The sequence below is a fragment of the Salvelinus namaycush genome, chromosome 1 (genome assembly GCF_016432855.1).
Source record: "Salvelinus namaycush isolate Seneca chromosome 1, SaNama_1.0, whole genome shotgun sequence".
In the NCBI taxonomy this organism is placed as follows: domain Eukaryota; kingdom Metazoa; phylum Chordata; class Actinopteri; order Salmoniformes; family Salmonidae; genus Salvelinus; species Salvelinus namaycush.
In genome coordinates, this window is record NC_052307.1 from 28,636,324 (window position 1) to 28,658,482 (window position 22,159).

The following is a 22,159-nucleotide window of genomic DNA, read 5'->3' on the forward strand; positions in this document are numbered from 1 at the left end:
AATAGATAAGTAAAAAATGTCAAATAAAATTAACAAATTACTAAAGAGCAGCAGTAAAATAGCAATAGCGAGGCTATATACAGGGGGTACCGGTACAGAGTTAATGTGCGGGGGCACCGGTTAGTCAAGGTAATTGAGGTAATATGTACATGTAGGTAGAGTTATTAAAGTGACTATGCATAGATAATAACAGAGAGCAGCAGCAGTGTCAAGGGAGGGGGGCAATGCAAATAGTCTGGGTAGCCATTTGATTAGATGTTCAGGAGTCTTATGGCGTGGAGGTAATAATTGAGGTAATATGTAAAGTGTTGCAAGTCAAGTCTATTGCCAGCACTCATACTTTATAGTGTGAGTCTTTTGGGGTAATCTTTGGACAGCTCAGGAAGGCAGAGAGGCTCTTTGAGAGATACAGTGGGACGGTGTCTGGACTCTAGACAGTCTCTATATTCAGAGTGTTGTTTTGAAAGCTGGCGAAGTAGGGCAGTGGGGAAATAATTTATGAGTTCCGTAATGTGTTCCATTGGGCCAGCAGGCTAAATGGGGAACAAACAAGGGAGAAGTGTTTCAATGCTGTTACTCTAAGGAGCTTCTCATTGTTTCATTTTCTGCAATTCATTTTACCATGTCTCCTGCAGCCGATAATGTAGTTGGTGGAGCAGTGGGTTGGCTTTGCTCTGTGCTGCCAAAGGAGGAGATCACCTAAATCTTCCCATCAAAAGAAGATTAGAAAAAAGGATGATACCATTGATCAGTGATCAGTACAACAAGGCCGTCTAAAAACATTTTCATTTAACACAGTTAATTCAAATCAACAGATCCTAAAGGAACCATATATTATTTGCTTATAAAAACTACATTTTAGCTGCTCAAACATCAAGAGAAACAGTGAGTTATTCAAATCGTATAACTTCATGACGATATGATATTAAAAGGTGTACTATTCAGTGCCGAGTAAGCAATCTGAGCATGTCAATTTGGTCCCAATGGATGGAGCGAGTTTCTGGGTGGAGCACTTTTGGCTCTAAGTCTAGGACATTGAAAAAGGCAGCGCGCCGCAGCTGCCGCCACCGGTACTGCAGTGCAAAGGGGCGTTCCTTCTCCAAAAGAGCGAGAGAGAGGCTGTTTACGAAGAAAACAGATCTTGCTTTGACAAGAAGAAGGGCTAGTCTGCAGAGAGGAGAGCAGTTTGACTGAATTATTCAGCATAGGCTCTTCCACAATAAAACAGATTGTTTTATTTAAATAACCCATCTATTTCATTTTGTGCACTGATACTTTTTCATTTTTATTCATCCTGTCAACTCTACGGAATGTTTTTCTCGCTGCACTTCGTTTTGCTAAGCATGGCTTTAGCGGACAGAACACCCAATGCTGAAGGTAACACAATACTCTTATTATGACGACTGAAAAGCAATGCCTTTGTTCACACTAGTCTATTTATTATTACATATAATTATGTTTATTTGTTTTGTTATATACTCAATATACTCCCTTTATCGGTTAAGAATTTGAATTTTATAGTTACATTATGGCTTAGGACCTGAGAAATTGAGTCCAAGAAAATGCAAGTTCTAAAATGTATTTGTTTACAACAAGGAGATTCAAGAATACATTTTGTGTTGATTATTAATATGAATGTACGATTACAGCACTTTCGGGGCAATTCCTTGTTGAATGTATTACTTCTAGATTATGCACTTACAGTATGTTGATGTTTTATTTGCTATCAATTTCTCCTCTTTATTTTCAACTGAACATGTTAATTTTCCCATAAATCAATGTGTCCCCAGACTGCATCAAATCCAACGGTGTGGAGTACAGAGGGGAGCAACAGAGCTCCTACACAGGACTAACCTGTCTGAACTGGACCAACACAACCCGGGACTATGATGTTATGGCGTATAGAGATTCACAAATGGGTAAATTACATTGTCATTTCATGACACAATCAAACATGTAATATACCATCAAATTGATAGTTCATTGATTTGACAAGTTCTCATCTGCCACCATTCCTGTGGTGTTCACTAGAAGTGCCCTGGTTTAAATGGCACATTTGTTGTGATGGTAAAAATGTTTGTTTGGTTATAGATGTTCCTGACATGAGTGTATAACTCAAGGCTCTAGTCTCTCTGTGTGGGTTATATTAGTAAGGTCAGGGTTGATGTATTTCAATATTGTTGGCAAAATACAGAGCCAGAGCATGCATTTCAGTAGTACAGTATATTTCATGCCCTTTGTGTTCATTATGCAAGCTTTTAATTAATTATACCGTGAGGGTTTTTCCACCTGTGAGGAACAGTGAGGATGTTGATGTCCTTTTCTTCATGCTCTGTAGGTATTGGGGAACATAACTACTGCCGTAACCCAGACTCATCTGAGAAGCCCTGGTGCTACGTGACTGGCCCAGATGCTGAGGCACAGAGACAATCATGTGCCATTGACACCTGCAAAGGTATTTAGCTGCCCAGTCATACAAAGAAATAATCAGTCTAATAGAAAAACCTCCACTGACAGTACACAAGTCAATGCACTACATTGGGGAAATGTATGTAAAATGCTGCTTAAACATATACCTGGCGGAGGGCATATATATTATGCACACACATCGAAATGTAGGTCAGGGCTGGGTAAAAACACATTATTGGATGAGGAGGGGGGGCTGCTTCCTCTGCCCTTCCCTAAATGTATTCTCAAAGCAGTTCTTGGAAAGGAAAGTCACTGTAGTTGAGAAATCGCTAACTTTAAAGAGGTGAAATGTAAATGTTTTTCTGAGAACTTGTCTAACCCTGTGAATGTTATTATTAAGGTGCGAGGCTCTAGAAGTGTTATGATGGGAATGTCCCCCTAAGAGTTGGCCTTGAGAACCAAGCAAACTAATGGGAGGCGTGTGTTTCTTTCTTGGGAACCTAGAATGTATTTCCTCTCAAGTTCTAGGAGGCAAGTTCTAAACTGACTTGCCTAGTTAAATAAAGAATATAAAAAATAAGGAAACTAGAGATCTTTAGCTGAAGATTTTTAGACAAGAGATATTTGTAGTTATTTTTTTATGGTTATGCATTTATACACAAACTGCTGCATTTTATTTTTAATAACCCTGCTGATTAGGCATATCTGGAGAAGTCTCTTCTCCCATGTGAAAAGCTGTGAGAGTCAATCCACTATGAGGCTGTTTCCTGGGGGTTTGATCTTTGACCTCTCATTGTCTGGGAAGACAGTGCATGTCAAACAATAACAAGGGCCCTGTCCTTACGGAACCTGCAGATGCTACATTTTAAAGAGCCATAACTTGTTAGGCAGGCGGCTGCCTAAGGTTAGGTATAAGCCGGAACCTCTTACTCAACCCATTGGTGGAAATGAGACCTTTCCCATGGAGACAGCAGGCAATTGGCTAATGCTGGCTATGACCTCATGTTCTTTAACTCCAGCAGAGTTGGTAAACACCTTTTTTGGAGAGCAGATGTTGACATCCGCAGCTGCAGTTTCCTTTCTCCTGAGACTGCGATCACGTCACGTGTAGTGACCCCATTGTGCTGTGAAATGGCTGTCATTTTTATTATGCATTTTCTTTATAGAACTGCTTCCAAAGTAAACAAATTAGATTAATCCAGTAGCTCTCCTGCCCATCTGAGGATAGCCTCTGTGTCAACTTTATTGATGTCAAACAAGGCAGTGATTAGAAACCATGCTATTTACTACATGGAACCAAGTGGAAATTAGTTTCCTCCTCTATTCACTCATTTATTTTATCTCAATGTTGATTCTACAATAAAGCACGTAAAGAGCCTCTTCTGACCGGCCTGGGAAATGTGAATCATTAAACAAGAAATAGAGTTAAAACTATTACTATCATGTGTCCTCAAGTACAGAAACCCAAATACAACATTGGAAAAAACAGAAAGCAAACTAACATGGCGGTTGGTCAGTGTTTGGGGACTGGATGTTGATCATATTGTCTCCACAGACGAAGCCCCTACAGAGGCAGAAGCATCAGAGGCAGGCCCCCTCACCACAGCACAGACAGAGATCTTTGAGCCGGTCAAGTCTGGGCTTGCCCAGGGAGGAGGTAATGCGGTCCAGCCAGTCATGGGCATCATCCAGAGGGTACGCACAGGACCCAAGAAGAAGAAGGACCTGGGCACTCTTGGTATGTCCTGATCTCATTGCTGAGCCATAGGGGAAAGGGGGGATGCCATAGGGCCATAACATGTGAGCCTAAAGGGACAGTACTAAAAAGAGTGGGCCAACTTGATGCAGCTCGGCTTGGTACAATGAGATGGATATAAATGAGTTATAAAGGATTCAAAATATTCTCATAGTCATAACAGCATTATTTGCCTCACTGCAAGTGAACTGCACTGATATGCACATTTTCAAATACATACTGTCTATAAACTTTTGTGAAATCAGTTTGGTAACCATAGAGTTACCAAACTGTGTGTCATGTCACGGTGTGTCATGTCTCTTTCAGGCTATGTGGTTGGCATCCTCATGATGTCCATTATCATCCTCCTCGGGGTGGGCATCACCTTCGGATACTTCTACAAGAGGTCAGTGTCAGCCACTATGCTACACTAGGTGCTACAACTGGAGAGACAGAACATTACAACCCTAGCTATGTTTTACTACTTTGTTAGGTTGTATCATGTGGTATGTGTGAGTGACATAAGAACTAGAACACATGCTGTGCACCACAAGACTAAACGGTGCCTCTCCGGAGAGTAGGAACACAATGTTTCATCGATTTGCAACAGATGCTTCTTTCTACCACGAGAGAGACAGTGGTGTAGTGGTGATTCAAAACTCGAATGTAGCGTTGCACAGGCTTGGCACAGCTTAGACTTGTTGTGTTCATGATGAAGGCAGCTGAGTGCTTGGAACCTCTTTGGCGGAATGCCAGTGGGGAGAGGGAGGGCATGTGTGGGGGTTAGACCTGCCCTCAGAGACAAGTGACATCAGTAATGTGATGCTTGCTTAGCCTCCTACATGTATAGTAAACACGCATCATCACATATTGATAGTGAATCCATGCCACCAATGATATGTGTGTACTTTTGAGAGTAGCTTGAATTAAATTGATTAGATCAATTTCCAATCATACGTACATACAGAGTTTTAGCCTTTTTCTTTCTCGCGCAGTAATATCAGGTTTAGGGAAAAGGTACAGCCTCTGAATCCCAGGCTTGTCGGAGTCAACGAGACAAGATTTGGAAGGATAGCCGCATAATAAGTAAATAGCGAGGGTTAGGAGGATTTGCTGATTCCTAAAATTACATAACGCAGACCCAATGTGTAGAATCAGTGCTGTAGTGGGGCGTAGTGTCGCATAGAAGCAGGGGGCAGGAAGAGGCTCCCGTCCAACAGTATGGTATGTTCCCTGTGCCGGCTGGGGCTCAGCAGATAGCAGACCTCACAACACCCTCAGATTGTGTCCCAAATGGCACCCAATTCCCTACATAGTGCACTACTTTTTACCAGAGCCCTATATAGGGAATAGGGTGCCATTTGAGACAACTCCAGTTACCTGCCTGGACTGGCTTAGCTCATACTGCAGCATGCCTGCCACCACCTACCCCCAGTCTCCATCAAAACATTCCCTTCCCTGTACCAGACCAGATACTGCCTTGAACCGCCCCTGTCATTTCTGCTACCACAAGATTAATGGACACTGTTAAAAATACCATCATCCAATGATATGAGACTCAGCATGGGACACTGTTAAAAATAGCCTCATCCAGTGATATGAGACTGAGCATGGGACACTACCTCTCGCTCTTGTCATGAATAGAAATCAGGACCCAAGCTGGCTCTCCAAGTGTTTTGAAAGAGTATCCAGGTCAAAGTAAGTTGCTGAGGCACGCTATGATGAGCCTCTGATTTAAAGCTGTGTTTTCCTCAGGTTAAAGACATTACTTCTGCAAACTGCAATGTGAAATAGCAACTGTCAACCCCGTGTGTGTATATAATCTGCCCCAACACTATGATCAGTACCACACAGTGGCGGAATTAGAGTTTTATACATGGGGTGGCCAAGGCTACTTCAGGGGGTCCATAGACCATGACAGAAAATGAGTGTGTAACCCTAACCTGGCATCTAAGGAGCATGAGTGAATCCTATGATTACTGATTAGAGGTAGAAGTGATAATTCACTTAACGTGGAGTTCTTCAATGTGGCAGATAGTGTGGTCCAAAAGGGTTACTTCACTATAAAGGGTTACTTCACTACAATTCTTTAACATACTATGAATAGTCAGTGTCTCTACCTCGGAACTGCAGCTCAATTTCTTTCTCTCTCTCTCTCACACACACACACACACACACACACACACACACACACACACACACACACACACACACACACACACACACACACACACACACACACACACACACACACACACACACACACACACACACACACACACACACTGTACTCACATACTGGAGAGACTTGAATCACTCTGTTTTCATGAATATATAATCTGGGTCTATAAGTGTTGAACATCCAAAATATTTTCAGAAAATAAAGCTCAAGCACCAAGGAGATAAGATAGCATTTGTGTATTACATAAATTGCATAGTTTATTTACAAAACAATTTATTTACAAAAAAAATGCAATTTGACATACCTGGTATCAAGCAGAAATGGACATAAAAAATAATTTTGGTGCCCATCAATATTACAAATTTAGAGTATCATATTTATGCTCATATATATTATGTTAACTAATAGCAAAGAAAAGTTTGGGAATTGGCCTAATCAAGGCAATCAATTATCATTTTTGTGAGACATCTAAGCTTTTAGCTGACTGAAAGTGTAGAAAGCTTTCGTGGATGGCACCGTTGTAATAGTACCTCACAACTAAAGACATTTGTTATTTTTTCTTTAAATCTTTGGTTTCATCTGCAATTACACTAAAAACGTCACTTTCTTTTACTTCTCTTATTATTTAACTTTGTACCATCTCAGCTAAGCCCTCAAGAACTTCCTTCTGGATTTGGTGGCTTGTGTACATAGCATTGCCACATGCATTCATCCTTTTCTCTATGAGAGGGTCATGCTTTGCTATTTCTTCTAAGATTGTCAAAAAATTACCCTTCTTGTGAGAGTCATTAGACTCTTGATGACCTCTCTGTGCTATATTTTGAGTGGCAGTTATTAGGAGCACATCTGCAATTGTTTTAATGTAAGTACAGTTTTCCTCCATTTTCTTTTTCCAGTCCTCATTTATGACATCTAACATTGATGAGTTGCTGTCAATATCCCTTTTATGCTGATTCCAAGCATACATAGCATTGATATGATGCTCTGCAATCGAATGGAGTTTAAACACAGAATCTTTAAACAGAGCCTTTTTCCAGTTACAAAAACCTGACTGTGATGTGAAGGCAGATTCAGGTGTATTGGGCAGAGACAAATGCCTACAGGTGAAACAATAAGTTGAATCTTGACTTACAGAATATTTAAGCCATGAATTGTCCTTATACCAGGATCCGTTGAAAGCCCTTTTCCTAGTACCATGCTGAGTTCTGGGAAATGTTTTCAAACACGGCTATACAGGACCCTCTTCTCTGGATCTTGAAATGTCTGAAATACACGTTAAATAATGTGTCATATCTCTAATGGAAATGTATAATTAAGGGATCCACAAGATTAGATACTAACAGCTGCTAACTAAAATGTGTAGTTTAAAGTATAGGCCTGGCCTAACATTGGGTCCTTTTGGAACAGCATATCTGGTGCTTGATGCAGTTGGGAGGGGCTCGATGACATCTCCTGGCAGCTCTGGCTCACTGTCTTGCTCAGAGCCAGAGGTCTCTGTGTCATCCCTTGATACTAGATCTATTACATTAAAATAACACAAGAACCATTAGTGTATAATCAAAATAAAAATGCCACAGCCATCAAAACAAGAACACACATGAATCAACAACCAACATTTTAAAGTGAGGCTTAATCTGACAAAATCATCTATTAAAAGCTGAAGCTAAACTTAAATTCTGAACTGGGCATGTGACAGACTGTCTGGTAGATGCTCTGACCTGGTGTTGGTAGACTGGGTCCTTGTGAAGTCTGACCACACTGACTCTGACTAGCCTCAGGTAGGGAGCTGCTCTGGGGTCCAGTGGTGATGCAATGACTGGGGCCTGTTTGCACCTGATCTGCCTGTTTCTGCTTCTTTAAAAAGAAGTCTGATATCTCTCCCTTTCTTTTCATGTTTAATTGACCCTATGCAAAAATAAGACAGTCTATGGTTACATCTAAGCATCCAATTACCCACATTTTAGTCCAATCTCAAATACAAATCCTCATTATCATAACTGTACCTTAAAATCAACTACCAGCCTAAGTTACTAGTTAGATCATGGCTAGTCCTACTCTGCAGTAAGTAACTTAGCTAGCTGTAATTTCTTACACCTTCACGATAGCAAACAGGCTATCTGCAAATTGTGGTCATCTTTTGAGTAATGTTAACAGATTGATAATAACAATTGTTCGTTTTGAGTTCAAGTACGAAAATCTGAGTTAATGGATTTCAAATTGCTGAATGTTAACTTGCTGAACACTGACAGCTGTAGCCTACTAGTTACCCCACATTAGCTAAACATTCGTATACTGTAACTTACGACACTGCACTGTATATGCATGTATTACTAGCACAGATGTAAACATAATGCTAAATTGGGAACCGATCTCTCTTATCTGATTAACTGTCTGTTAATGGAGCCAAAGGTCTAACGTTAACTTACACAGCGACTCAACTTTCGTAAAAGTTGTTCAAGAAACCTAAACCCGATGCTAAGCCTTAAAACTTACTTCAAATATGATGCTTTCGACAATCGCGAAAAGAGCTTGTGGAGCTGTGAAAATGTTCTCTCTTCTTCTTCTGTATGTTCTTCTTCTTCTGTATCTCGAAACCAACGCTAATATTCTCTCTTCCTCGTCCTCAATTTGAAAATGTCAAAATAATTGCTTCTTTCAACAAGAGGTGAAATGAGATGTCAATCAGCATCAAACTGCCAGTAGGGAATGACATTTTGGTGTGGCACCAGGGGTGGCCAATCCGATGTCAGTGGTGTCCAGTGCCACCCCGTACACCCCTCTGGCTCCGCCCCTGGTACCACAGTCCACCTAACCTGTTCTGTCTATGTGTTGTTTGCTGCAGAGGTCGGGACCTGAAGAAGCAGCATGAGCAGCGTGTGTATGAGCGGGAGATGCAGAGGATCACCCTGCCCCTGTCAGCCTTCTCCAACCCAACCTGTGAGTTGCTGGATGAAAACACCATCGTCATCACGGCCGAGAAGCAGACCCCCACCCAGGATGGTATGGTAGGGGAGGGGGGAGACCCCCTGATGGGCCAGCAGGCTGGTACACCAGGAGCCTGAGCACTGACCGCCCCACTGGACTGGGAATGGACCATGACATTCGAACCTCAGAAGACCAAAACACTCCCCTAGCCTGACCTCCCTCTGCCCCCAAATCACCCCCCTTTTGAAGGCCTACAAGGAGAAGGGATGAGCTCCAAAGACTGAACTCTGTGTCCTTATTGCCCTGCTTCTAACACACACACACGTGTCACAAACAGGGAAAGAATACGACACAACATGTGGAGGAGGACTAATTTCACTCCATGTGGAGACCATCCGGTGAATCTGGTGATGGTTGTGTACAAATGTGAATGTCAGGGATGCTCATTGAGAAATAGTGCATTTGATATCCAAGAAAACATGATCATGGGCTGACCCCCTGCTATAGCAATGGGATGTGTATCAATCAACGTTAATGAGAAGGGTGATTTTATGAGCTTTGGGTGAAGAGAGTAAGAGTGCTTGGAAAGGGGGAATTCATAGCCTTTTCTTATTTTCTGCTTTCTTTTTCATATTGAAGTGCGGCAGTTGGGTGTTAAGGGCTTACCAGAGAAAACAATGCTACTCATGTCCCCTGACCCTTTGGCTGTGCTAGGTCAGGTATGGGAGGGCATCTAGTATACAGTAGATGTATAGGATAGCCCTGTTAGACATCTGTGTTTTTCTGTCTGAAAGACAGTGTTGGAACCGATGTGTGGAGTAATGAATTAGCTTCAGAGAAAATTCATATGAGGTCTAAATCAGATCTGCAAAAGAAAAGGCAACATCTCCCGCTCGCTGAAGCTGTGGCGTTGCCTTAGCATGATGCATCTGAATGTATTGCATGGTTCCCCTGGTGACCTTTCTGTTTAACTCATCTTAAGTCTGTGTGACAGAAGCCAATATACAGTAACTACAAACATCAGCCATTCGTTGGCTTTACATGAGACAGACTGTATCGTTCCTCAGGTTAAGGAGTGACAGGAAAAGGGAAGCCTCTTTTGAAAATCGAAGAGACAGTTTGTTCTCAGGACAAAATGCAGCAGCACTGGCGTGAAACAGAATACCGCTCAGTCTGTTGTCTGGCTAGAACCAGACAGATCCTGTTGAATGACGCCTGGACAGAACAGAACAGTCTCTTGTTAAGGGTTGATGCCTGTGACATTAGATTGAATTTAGACCATTGAATTATGTGTCCCAAATGTTTGGGCAAGCAGTGGAGCAAAGTAAAACAGTGTAAAGAGGATATATAAGTCCAAACCTTTTGAGGTAACCTAAGATATGTACAGGATGGTTTAACTGCTTAATAAGTAGTCTGTCACATTTTGAAATAGGATGCTGAAAGTAATGCCACAGAGTTGGTTAGAAAATGTAACGTATCATCGGAGTCATTGATTTCAGCACAATCTCTTTTGTTGGGATGAAATGTAATATCTTTCTGCTTTACATGGTTGCTCTATTGTTCTGCTAATGTAACCTTGCATCACTCCAAATGGTATTTTGTGATGAGACTATTCATCTTTCAAATGGTTGAAAATCATTCTGCATCACTGGTTACTTCTCAATCATTGTGGTTCCTTAATTTTAGTGCAATGTTTTGTAAATATCATTTTCTTCACTTTTGCAATGCATCAAAGTACTGTTGCTCCTCATTGGAGGTTAGTACTTGTATTTGTATGTTTGGCAGATTTTTACTGCTGTGACTGAAATAAAACTGATTTTGAAAAAGATGAACTGCATTCTAATTCCTCACCCTTAAAGGGGCAATCCGGAATTGAAACAATAACAAAGTGGATACCCCCCACCTCTGTTTTAGTAAAAAGCAGAGGGATGGGCCTGGAGAAATGTAACCACTCTCCAATTCATAGACAGAGCTATCATGCAAGGACTGACCAAGATATACAAATTATGGGCCAATAGAAACGAAGATTGGCCACTAGATTATAGCCAGATGATCTCTCCTTAAACCACCAATATGCTCTAAAATCCCCCACACAGTTGATCTCAGTTGCAACCATCATCCACCACCGATTTACCACTTCACAACACGGATATCGGCGTTATCTTGTCCTGATTGCTACCAACATTTTTCAAGTCAATTACGCCCTCTGGTGGGTATTATCAGAACAATTTGATTTTGCTATTTTAACTGACTAAGTGCTGTTTATCTATTTGACAATAATTCTGTACACTGAAATAAAGTATTTAATTTCGTCGTTTACCACAACAAATCTTTATGAATGGAAAAGTCATGGTGTAGGATTAATTTTTCATTTCAAATGTATGTAATCCATTAATGGTAATTTCTTATCAAGAAGGGAAAAGCCAGGAAATATTCCTGAACTGTAGGCTACACATTTGACATTTGAAACTAAATTGTGATTTAGTTGTATTTGGAATCAAATTATATTGCATTCTAATATTGTGCGGATAGTGGAGATTATTTAATTAAGTTATGTGTAGAACAATGTGATAACACTCAATAGTGAACCTTCATAATTTCGTTTAGGGCTACTGTACGAAATATTATTTAGGCCAGTAGGCCTAATGTAGCATATTGTAGCCTACTTCATTGAAGAAACAATGTCTGAAATGTGGTAGGGCGAGTAATTTCTTATTATATGGAAGTCGTTATCCAAAGAAACAGATGGAAAGAGCTTTGTTTTAAAATTATATTTAAATTGTCTATCACACCCGTTGCTGCAATCCATATCACTTTCATTTACAATGTAATTTATTAAAAGTTGGTCTTCAATAACTTTATTTTCGCAGTCATAATCATCGTAATTGACAGGCTACATTTTCCAATATTATTTCAGTTATAATATGTCACAATATTCCATTTATCTTTTTCATTTTCAATTTCGTTGTTCCTGATGCACTACATGACCAAAAGTATGTGGACACCTGCTCATCGAACAGCTCAATCCAAAATTATGGGCATTAATATGGAGTTGGTCCCCCTTTTGCTACTATAACAGCCTCCAGTCAAGTTCTTCCACACCGATCTCGACAAACCAATTCTGTGTGGACCTTGATTTATGCACGGGAAACAGGAAAGGGCCTTCCCTTAACTGTTGCCACAAAGTTGGAAGCACAGAATTGTCTAGAATGTCATTGTATGCTGTAGCGTTAAGATTTCCCTTCACTGGAACTAATGGGCCTAGCCCGAAACATGAAAAACCACCCCAGACCATTATTCCTCCATCACCAAACTTTACAGTTGGCACTATACATTGGGGCAGGTATCGTTCTCCTGGCACCCGCCAAACCCAGATTCATCCGTTGGACTGCTAGATGGTGAAGCGTGGTTCATCACTCCAGAGAACGCGTATCCACTGCTCCAGAGTCCAATGGAAGCGAGCTTTACACCACTCCAGCCGACGCTTGCCATTGCGCACGGTGATCTTAAGATTGTGTGCGGCTGCTCGGCCATGGAAACCCATATCATGAAGCTTACTTGTTGGAAAGGTGGCATCCTATCTGAGAGAGATTGCATGGAGATTGCATGGTTGTGTGCTCGATTTTATACACCTGTCAGCAACGGGTGTGGGTGAAATAGTCAAATCCACTAATGTGAAGGGGTGTCCACATACCTTTGTATATATAGTGTAGGATGTTTCTTCATTGGGGTGAGAATACTGAAGGCAGACAATGACCATTTCCGCTGTCAGAGAGGAAGAGCAGCAGAAAATCTGTTTCTGTCCAGCAGATGGCATTTTTCCATTGCTTCGCCCACCAAGCAAGGAGACCAATGAGTGTCGAATTTGGTCAACAAAACAATAAATGGCTTATTTGCCATGTGAGGTTTATTTGATCAAATTTCATAATTTCAAGTTTCGTAATGCTTAAGTTGTGTACTGACATAAGTAGGACACGTGGCATCCCGGCAACTTTGAGAATAAACACTTTATATCAGAGTTGTCTGATGCATATTCATGCATTGAGGCTTGTAGATAGCAGATAGAACAATGAGACAGAACAATGAGACAGATATTTCAATCGGATGTATATATATGAAGCATCCGTTTGGCGTTTCCACCCACTACCAAATATGGTGGTGAGAAGAAGCGCAGTGGCCGGCAGCGGGAGGAGATTAATTTTGGCTGACATTCTGCAAATTTTCTCATCGATGAAACATTTGATTTTAATACAGTTTTTTGTTTCCTAAACTAGAATCTGTTAAGAACAGAGTGGACAAAATATTATTGTTAAGGAGTGCAATAGCGAATTAAGCTATTGCACACGCGCACATCAGAGGAGTGGCGCAGCGGTCTAAGGCACTGCAGCTCTGTGCTAGAGGTGTCATTACAGACACCTGGTTCGAATCCAGGCTGTATCACAACCAGCCGTGATTGGGAGTACCATGAGGCGGCACACAATTGGCCCAGCGTCGTCTGGGTTTGGCCGGGGTAGGCCGTCATTGTAAATAAGAATTTGTTCTTAACTGACTTGCCTGGTTAAATGAAAAAACGATTGTCTGTTTTGGGTTAGTTATACAAATCTTTGTCATCTCTCTCCATTGAATACAGGCGGTTGACGTCAACAACCTTCATCGAATATTTAAAAAAGGATTACAATAATGAGATGTATCCACTAATGCAAAGAAAAGATAGGCGAGAGCTAAATCAGCAGGTTAGGTGAATTAACGCAGCAGGTTAGGTGAATTAACACAGCAGGTTAAGAGAATTAGGTTAAAGGTAGTAAAAGGGTTAGCGACAATGTTAGTTGTCAACAACTGTTGTCCCCGACGCGACCACTAGATGGAGTGGTAGGCCTACTCTATATCGCCACAGCGGTAGAAATATAAACAAACCATCTGTGGAGACAAAACATTAGTATCATAACACCGGTTTTACACAATGGGTAACTGCATACGTGAAGTGTCTGAAAGTGGGCGTTGCGGAACAAGTGGGGTTATTGAAACATAACAGCTGAGCTAATTGGGCAGATTTTGTTTGGCTGCTTCCTTGTAGCGTTTTGGCTAAACCGGTTAGGATAACTAATGTATCAGGTTAGGAGAATGAACGTGGCAGGTTAGGAGAATGAACGTGGCAGGTTAGGAGAATGAACGTGGCAGGTTAGGATAATTAACGTGGCAGGTTAGGATAACTAATGTATCAGGTTAGGAGAACTAAACTAGCAGGTTATGAGAACGAGGTTAAGGTTAGGAAAAGGGTTAGGCTTAGCTAAAACGCTACATGAAAGCAGCAAGCAGCCACGCAAAATGGTCTTGAGTGGCAACCAATCTGCCCAATTAGCTGTTAGGTTTCCATACACCCACTTATGTTGATCCTCCCACTTATTTTGCCACTTTCAGACTCACTCCACATAAGCAATTACCCATGACTCGCTTGACACCGTTACAGCATCAGATCAGCAGAGTATACTATGAAGCAGAGGCGATTTCAGCATGTAAATCTTGGTGGGGTAAAAAATACAAAACACATTCATTGCACTTTAACGGTGACAAACGGTGCCCACAAACTGTTAGGCCTACATAAAGCTATCCTAACAGCAGTCCCAACATCTTACCACTGCTACACCTGGCTATCAGCAGAGCCTTGTCTGGCAGCGAAACAGTTTATTCAGCCTCATTTACTGTCTTTAAAAAAAACATAGGTGATATGGCTGACTTGCTTAAACAAATGTGGTTTCTAATGACAATTGAGATGTACAAACTATGGAATAAAGGAACGACAAGCAGATAAGAGGCAATCGGTAATTTCGATTAAGACATTAATGAGCGAGCTAGGACGGACATAGTCACTATAACTATTTGTTTAGCACGTTTGAAATGTACAACGACAGAATTCAGAACATGGGCCGTTCTTACAGTGTTCTCCCTGTACACCAAGTCAGAACCGTAGGATAAATAAAGTGGGCATATAAGCAGACAATGAAAGCTCTTACAATATTCGATGATTACATTTCTCTAAGACAGGTTAAAGGCTACATGTGCACCACCAAGTCAGAACAGTAGGTGAAATTAAGAGGGGTAAATTGACCAAATTATTAGGGTGAGGCACATGGGCTACTAACATTGTTCTACACAATATACACTTAGTATTACTTTCTTAGCTACAGTATACATATCTCCCTGGCATATTACATAATTTATGCAGCAGCAATAGCATACAATACATTTTTGGACTCACCTTGTTGTGCTGTGCCCACTTGAACAAGAAGGTGGCGCTGCGATCCTTCGTGGGCAAATTTTGTCATCAAAGTCTGGCATTCTCTGGATTTATGGTGCTTTCAAAACAACTGGGAACTCTGAAAAAAACAAGGTCGAATCATGATGACGTCATTGATCTTCAGGTCGTAGCTTTAGAAAGAGGCCGGATTTACAATTCCGATTTGGATGACCGTTGAAAACATATTTTCCCAGTTGGAGCTCGTTTATTCCCGACTGCCCAGGTGTCTTGAACTCACTGAAGTCAAGTTTTCGCAATTCCGGGTTAACAGTTGTTTTGAGCGTGGCACAAATCATGTTTCATTGACAGCATGGCCAATGTTGAATGTTTATCATTTTAAACTTGGAAAAGAGCCAAATAATCCCAGATTTGAGACTACACAGCCACTCCACTGAATAGCAGGCTAGTGATTGCTTTGCAATGCTTGCAGTTAGCCACTGTCACTGATTCCTTCCAAACCACTCGTTGTTGAATTTGCGATTTCGAACTTGTGTAATGTTTATGTCCAATGGCCGATGTGCACCGATACGTTTTATCTATAATTTCTCTTCATTATTTCTCTTCATATGACAAGGATTAAAAATGATTTGCCAGTAGATTGTCGACTTGATTCATGATGATGACTGCTAGCTAAGATTTTGAAAGTATGATATTGACAATGATCTGTCCAATTAAAGCTACTGTACATATAACATGATTTGACGTCATTTTATCTGTGGCCTTCTTGTATGGGCACTTCAAATGTAACTCTATGGCAGCACCCAAGGGGTTAGAATTTTCTAGCTCTACCCTTAGACTTGGCGGTGACGTAGTGTCCCCATGAGTGACAGAACACTGAGCCAATCATGGTGCAACGCTCTGTATTTTCTGCTGGCTTGCCCCACCACCACAGAAAGCACTGAGCTAGGCTGAAACACCTGCATTTTGGAGCTGCCTTACTCAAGAAAACAAAAAAGAGACCATGTTTGTATGCGGCTTAATTAACTCAATAATATATATATTTTTTTACATTGTTTGCAAACTGATGTGTGACACGTATTAATGCCAAAATAACATACAAAACAGGCAAGCCCCCCCAATTTTTTTTCCTTTTTTAATATGTTTGGGCGGTTGCAAAAAATGTGATGCTCGTCTGCCCTGAATGACGGGTCAGACATGCAACACATGATACATTTCTGAAATCCTCAAGATGTTTCCTGATCACAAACAAATGATGTCGATATCCTATTCACATGAGTCATAAGAATACGTCAACCAAGTCAAGGATCGGTAGGATAGTCAGTTTTATGAGGGAATGTTTGGCAGCATGAGTGGAGGAGGCTTTGTTTGCGAAATAGGAAGCCAATTCTAGATTTAATTTTGGATTGGAGATGCTTAATGCGAGTCTGGAAGGAGAGTTTACAGTCTAACCAGATACCTAGGTATTTGTAGTTGTCCACATATTCTAAATCAGAACCGTCCAGAGTAGTGATGCTAGATGGGCGGGCGGGTAGCGATCGGTTGAAGAGCATGCATTGAGTTTCACTTGCATTTAAGAGCAGTTGGAGGCCACGGAAGAAGTGTTGTATGGCATTGAAGCTTGTCTAGAGGTTTGTTAACACAGAGTCCAAAGGGCCAGAAGTATACAGAATGGTGTTGTCTGCGTAGAGGTGGATCAGAGAATCACCAGCAGCAAGAGCGACATCATTGATGTATACAGAGAAAAGAGTCGGCCCGAGAATTGAACCTTGTGGCACCCCCATAGAGACTGCCAGAGGTCCGGACAACAGGCCCTCCGATTTGACACGCTGAACTCTGAGAAGTAGTTGGTGAACCAGGAGAGGCAGTCATTTGAGAAACCAAGGCTGTTGAGTCTGCCGGTAAGAATGCGGTGATTGACAGAGTCGAAAGCCTTGGCCAGGTCGATGAAGACGGCTGCACAGTATTGTCTTTTGTCAATGGCGGTTATATTGTTTAGGACTTTGAGCGTGGCTGAGGTGCAACCATGACCAGCTCGGAAACCAGATTGCATAGCAGAGAAGGTACGGTGGGATTTCAAATGGTCGGTGATCTGTTTGTTAACTTGGCTTTCGAAGACTTATGTCTGCCCATAACAAACCCCACCACCACCATTGGGCACTCTGTTCACAACGGTGACATCACCAAACCACTCGACCACATGACGCCACTGACTGGAACAGTTGAAACCAGGAATCATCCGTGAAGAGCACATTTCTCCATTGTGCCAGTGACCATCGAAGGTGAGTACTTTCCCACTGATGTCGGTTACAACGCCAAACTGCAGTCCGGGCAATACACTGGTGAGGACGACGACAGTTTGGGTTTGCACAACCAAAGAATTTCTGCACAGTTTCATCAGCTGTACGGGTGGCTGGTCTCAGACCATCCTACAAGTAAAGAAGCCGGAGGTCCTGGGCTGGTGTGGTTACATGTGATATGCGGTTGTGAAGCCGGTTGGACGTAATGCCAAATTCTCCTAAAACGTAAATTTCTCTTATAGTAGAGAAATTAACATTCAATTCTCTGGCAACAGTGGACATTTCTGCAGTCAGCATGCCAATTGCACACTCCCTCAACTTGAGACATCTTTGGTATTGTTTTGTGTGACAAAACTGCACATTTTAGAGTGGCCTTTTGTCCCCAGCACAAGGTGCACCTGTGTAATGATCATGCTGTTTCAACAGCTTCTTGATATGCCACACCTGTCAGGTGGATGGATTATCTTGGCAAAGGACATATTTTCACTAACAGGGATGTCAACAAATGTGCAAAAACATTTCAAGAAATAAGCTTTTGTGCATATGAAACATTTCTGGGATCTTTTATTTCAGCTCATGAAAAATGGGATCAAAACTTTACATGTTGCTTTTATATTTTTGTTCGGTATATCATGAAAGGCTTATTCAACTTTAAGGAAACGTCATTAAAAGAAATTGCCGTTCCTTCACCTAAAACAAAATTGCACTACACCACCTTGTACCACGGAAAATGTTAAACTTGTAAAAACTGTAGGTACAGATCTTTTGTTTTGTCTCATGGGTTTCATAACTACGTCTTTAAAAACAATTCAATAATGATGAGACGGAAGACAGAAATTCAGTTCAAACATTTATATAGAACGTGATCATCTCAACACATACATCCCCCATGATGCTCTGCTGCACAATCCCAATTCACCACAACTCTCAATTTAAAACGTAATTTAGCTGAAACCTGCTATTCCTGTAAAGAGAATGAGAGTCATGCTCACTGGGAATTAAATTAGACCATCGGAGACGCAAAGTTACACACTACCACCCTCTAGTGGTCATCTACCTCCATTTACAAGGGGAGGGTAGGATTCCAATGTGTGCCACTGAAGTAAATAATGTTGTTTGTAAAGTTAGCACTTTAGGCAAAAAAAGAAGAAACTGCTTTCAAAATGGTATTGTTTAATTCATTAAATTCATTCAACACTATGGTGATATAAATGATAGTGGTTACAATTTGTACAAGTCAGTACCATAGAAAGATTACGCTATCAAACAAACCTCCCAAAGTTTTTATTAAATCTTCATATTGTACAAAATGTCTAAACAAAATATATAAACCCTTGATTCTCAGATAGATTCATATATACATTTCTTACAGCAAACATCACAAAAACAAATAAATCCAGTTTTTTTATTTATACAAGTCACTTTTTAGTAAGTTGTACAATGCCTTTGAGAGCAGAGCTCCATTTACTACACATGTTCAGTGTCTAATCAGCAGCTGAGATTCTGAAGCACATACAGAGCTGTGTTGAGTAGTCATTAAAGCCAAGTGCAGTCCAAATTCTGTTTTTCCTGTGTTTTAAATAATTGTCCTATAGCTGCTGAAATGAACACAGTAAGTGTGAAAAAATTTGATCAATATTATTTCCTGATAGTTGCTGGTTGAAAATACAATCTACACAGAACCTTCTAAATCAGCAGGTTAGCATGGGTGAGAGTTTCAGCTTTCCATGGTGACGTCATGCAGTAAATTGGTTAAATGAGTTCCAAACCTCTGCCAATAACAGCTAGTTTCTCTCCCCACTCAGACCACTCCCAGAAAGTTCTAGTAAAATTCTTGCTTGAGAAATAGTTTTGCTAAAAAGCAATTTTTGCCCATTTTAATGGAATTATATTACAGTAAGGTATTTAATATAGAAACGGCTGCATTGGACCTTTAATAACAAGCACCAGGTACCGGTCTGATTCTGAAAGTGTGCTAGCTTAGCTACATGTGAAAACACTATTCATTTCATTCTATAAACGCCAAATCAGTCAATAGCTCTAAAAATCCCCAAATCACAATTCAATTAAAATCTGTCCATGACTGCACATGAACAGATAAACAAAGTCATATGTAGTTAATAAAGTGGAATGAAAACATTTAGTTAACGGTAAGAAAATCTATACACTACCATTACTACCCTTTACAGTAACTTGAAGTCAGTAGATGCCCCATAAACCCTCCACTGACAACGGCATCAGCATGCTTTAGCTTGGCTGGTGGCTAGTCGAAGTCGGCTAGGCAAACCGAATAAGTGTGCTCGCATACTCCCTTAAAAGACCGTCGCTTGAAAAACAAGAAAAAAGCGGCAATAGTACCGCTTGTCCATTTTGAGATGCCGTAGCCAGTATACACTTCATCAAAAGTCAGAAGGAATCTAAGGTAACTCAAGAAATCTGTCATTAATTTTGATGTTTTTGCTTAGGAGATCTTAGTTGCACAATTTTACATCTAACTAAGATGTTTGGAGCTGTATTTCTTAATGACAAAATGTGCATGAAGACGCGTCGTCTCTCATTGAATGACAACAAAGACTTTACTGAAGAATCCCTACATTTGACCAATCACATCCGAACACCTGAAAAAACCCTCACCAAAGTGCAAAACAAAAACGTCACAAAATGTCATAATATATATATGCACAAACTCTTCCGAAATGTTTTGTCTGGAAAGCATGCGGACGCCTGAAGACTAAAGGATGAGTGCACATGATTACACTTAACGGTTGTAGAGTGGATCTGATCCCATCAGTGAAGCTTGAAAGTGCCCTCTAAGATCAAGGACCTCAGAGAGTCACACCTCAAGGTGAAGCACTGTTCGACAACTATTTTTCTGGTCGGTGAGCTCATAAATATTCATTTGACACAGCTCCACATATTTCTCTGACTGATGTGACGTGGCCTCCTCAGAGAGAGTGTTCGTTTCGTCCTTTGACGTGTCCTCCTGATGGTTAACAAACTTCACTCCAAACGCCCTGCCTTGCGTTAACTCTGAGCCAGTCATCAATCAAGCCAGTCTGTCACACATCTGTTTTCTCTGCTGCTGCCTGCCTGCTGAAGGAGTCTTCTCATGGGCTGGGTCTCATCTCTACATTCCACACTCAGCAAACTTCAACTTCAGACCAACCCCAAAAAAACAACCCAGTGAAAAACACAACAGCTTACACGTGGGGATTGATATTAAATGCTGTGGAGAGATTACTCTCAATATGATTCCTCCTTGTATAGAGACAGTGAACCACATAACATGTTCTGGTAGTATGGTAAAAATAGATGTGTACCCTGCATGTCCTGGTGTTTGGGGGTTTTGTCCAGCTAGCTCAGGGTATCAAGTTCCCAGATGGCACGAGTTAGGTCCGTCTTCCCCACTCCTCATCCAGTGCAGCAGTCCAGACGGTGGTCCTGGAAGGTGGGCTAGGTGCTGTGGTCAGCCAAGCTGGGATCCTCAGCAGGGGCTGGCGTTGGGGGTGTGGACTGGGACGGAGAGGAGCTGTCTTTGGGGGGGTGGAGTCGACACAGTCTCTGGTGCAGCTCTTCCAGTTCGGCTGGCAGAGGGATGCCCATCTCCTGGTTGAGGTACAGGGCTTCGAAACAGTCCTCCAGCTTCTGGGAGGCAGGCCTGGGGAGGGAGTGGGGGGAGACACAGGGGGGGTTAGAGGTTACAACCAGGAATGTAGCTAGGCAGGCAGGTCAGGATGAGGGAGTGTCCCTGGGAAGGCAGCCTGAGCCTTCAATTACAGAATGTTTTGTAAACATGCCTACTATAGCTGTTGTCACTAGCATACAAATATAATCTAGATAATACAACAGATTCAACTGTAATACATTACTCAGCGTCAAAAGCCATAAGATACTGTATAAAACTCACCGGTTTTCGGGGATGAGGTCACAACAAGCCACAGCCAATGCAAAGAAAGCTTGTGGGCAGTCAGCAGGGAGGAACTTCTCCATGAACTTGTCTACATTGAGGCCAAAGTCATAGGTCCTTGGAAGGCACTCTGGGTCGGCATTCACCTGCCCAATAATCTACAACAGAGAGAGTTAAGAATGGATCCACACTCCAGATTACAGTATCTGACTAACACTGTGGACAAATCAAACTGATGAAAATGATACTGAAACTATATTAGCTTAACTTTGAAGCACAAAATGTATCCTTCAATTCAACATACAGCTACCTCAAAGCCTAATACTGTCAATATAAAAAGCAAAACTTTCAAAATGGCATTCTTACCTCACAAAGCACAATTCCAAAGGAGAAAATGTCCACCTTTTCATCATAGCGTTTACCTGAGGATGACAAAATGGAAAGTTGA

The 22,159-nt window shown here is 41.4% G+C and overlaps 2 protein-coding genes across 2 annotated transcripts in view; one reads left to right on the top strand and one right to left on the bottom strand.

Moving 5' to 3' along the window:
- Positions 1 to 1,310: 1,310 nt before the first annotated feature.
- Positions 1,311 to 11,069, top strand: LOC120025804 (phosphoinositide-3-kinase-interacting protein 1-like). The gene is made up of 6 exons (XM_038970519.1): positions 1,311 to 1,377; positions 1,791 to 1,919; positions 2,339 to 2,455; positions 3,965 to 4,147; positions 4,472 to 4,550; positions 9,169 to 11,069. The coding sequence occupies exons 1-6, from the start codon at positions 1,311 to 1,313 to the stop codon at positions 9,386 to 9,388; spliced, it is 795 nt and encodes a 264-aa protein (XP_038826447.1). The 3' UTR covers positions 9,389 to 11,069.
- Positions 11,070 to 18,960: 7,891 nt separating this feature from the next.
- The window catches only part of LOC120025885 (LIM domain kinase 2-like), a 35,869-nt gene continuing 32,670 nt past the window's right edge, over positions 18,961 to 22,159 (bottom strand). The window contains exons 14-16 of the mRNA XM_038970635.1: positions 22,078 to 22,133; positions 21,712 to 21,869; positions 18,961 to 21,462 (exon numbers count right to left, since the gene is read on the bottom strand). Of these exons, the coding sequence (XP_038826563.1) occupies positions 21,258 to 21,462; positions 21,712 to 21,869; positions 22,078 to 22,133 (419 nt within the window). The 3' untranslated portion in view covers positions 18,961 to 21,257. The remainder of the gene's footprint in view (positions 21,463 to 21,711; positions 21,870 to 22,077; positions 22,134 to 22,159) is intronic.

Bases quoted from the DNA above. Each gene is read 5' to 3' on its own strand.
- LOC120025804 (XM_038970519.1), top strand. From the start codon at position 1,311: ATGTTTTTCTCGCTGCACTTCGTTTTGCTAAGCATGGCTTTAGCGGAC. The intron at 1,920-2,338 runs GTAAATTACATT...CATGCTCTGTAG, and splicing joins GTATAGAGATTCACAAATGG to GTATTGGGGAACATAACTAC. The intron at 4,148-4,471 runs GTATGTCCTGAT...TGTCTCTTTCAG, and splicing joins GAAGGACCTGGGCACTCTTG to GCTATGTGGTTGGCATCCTC.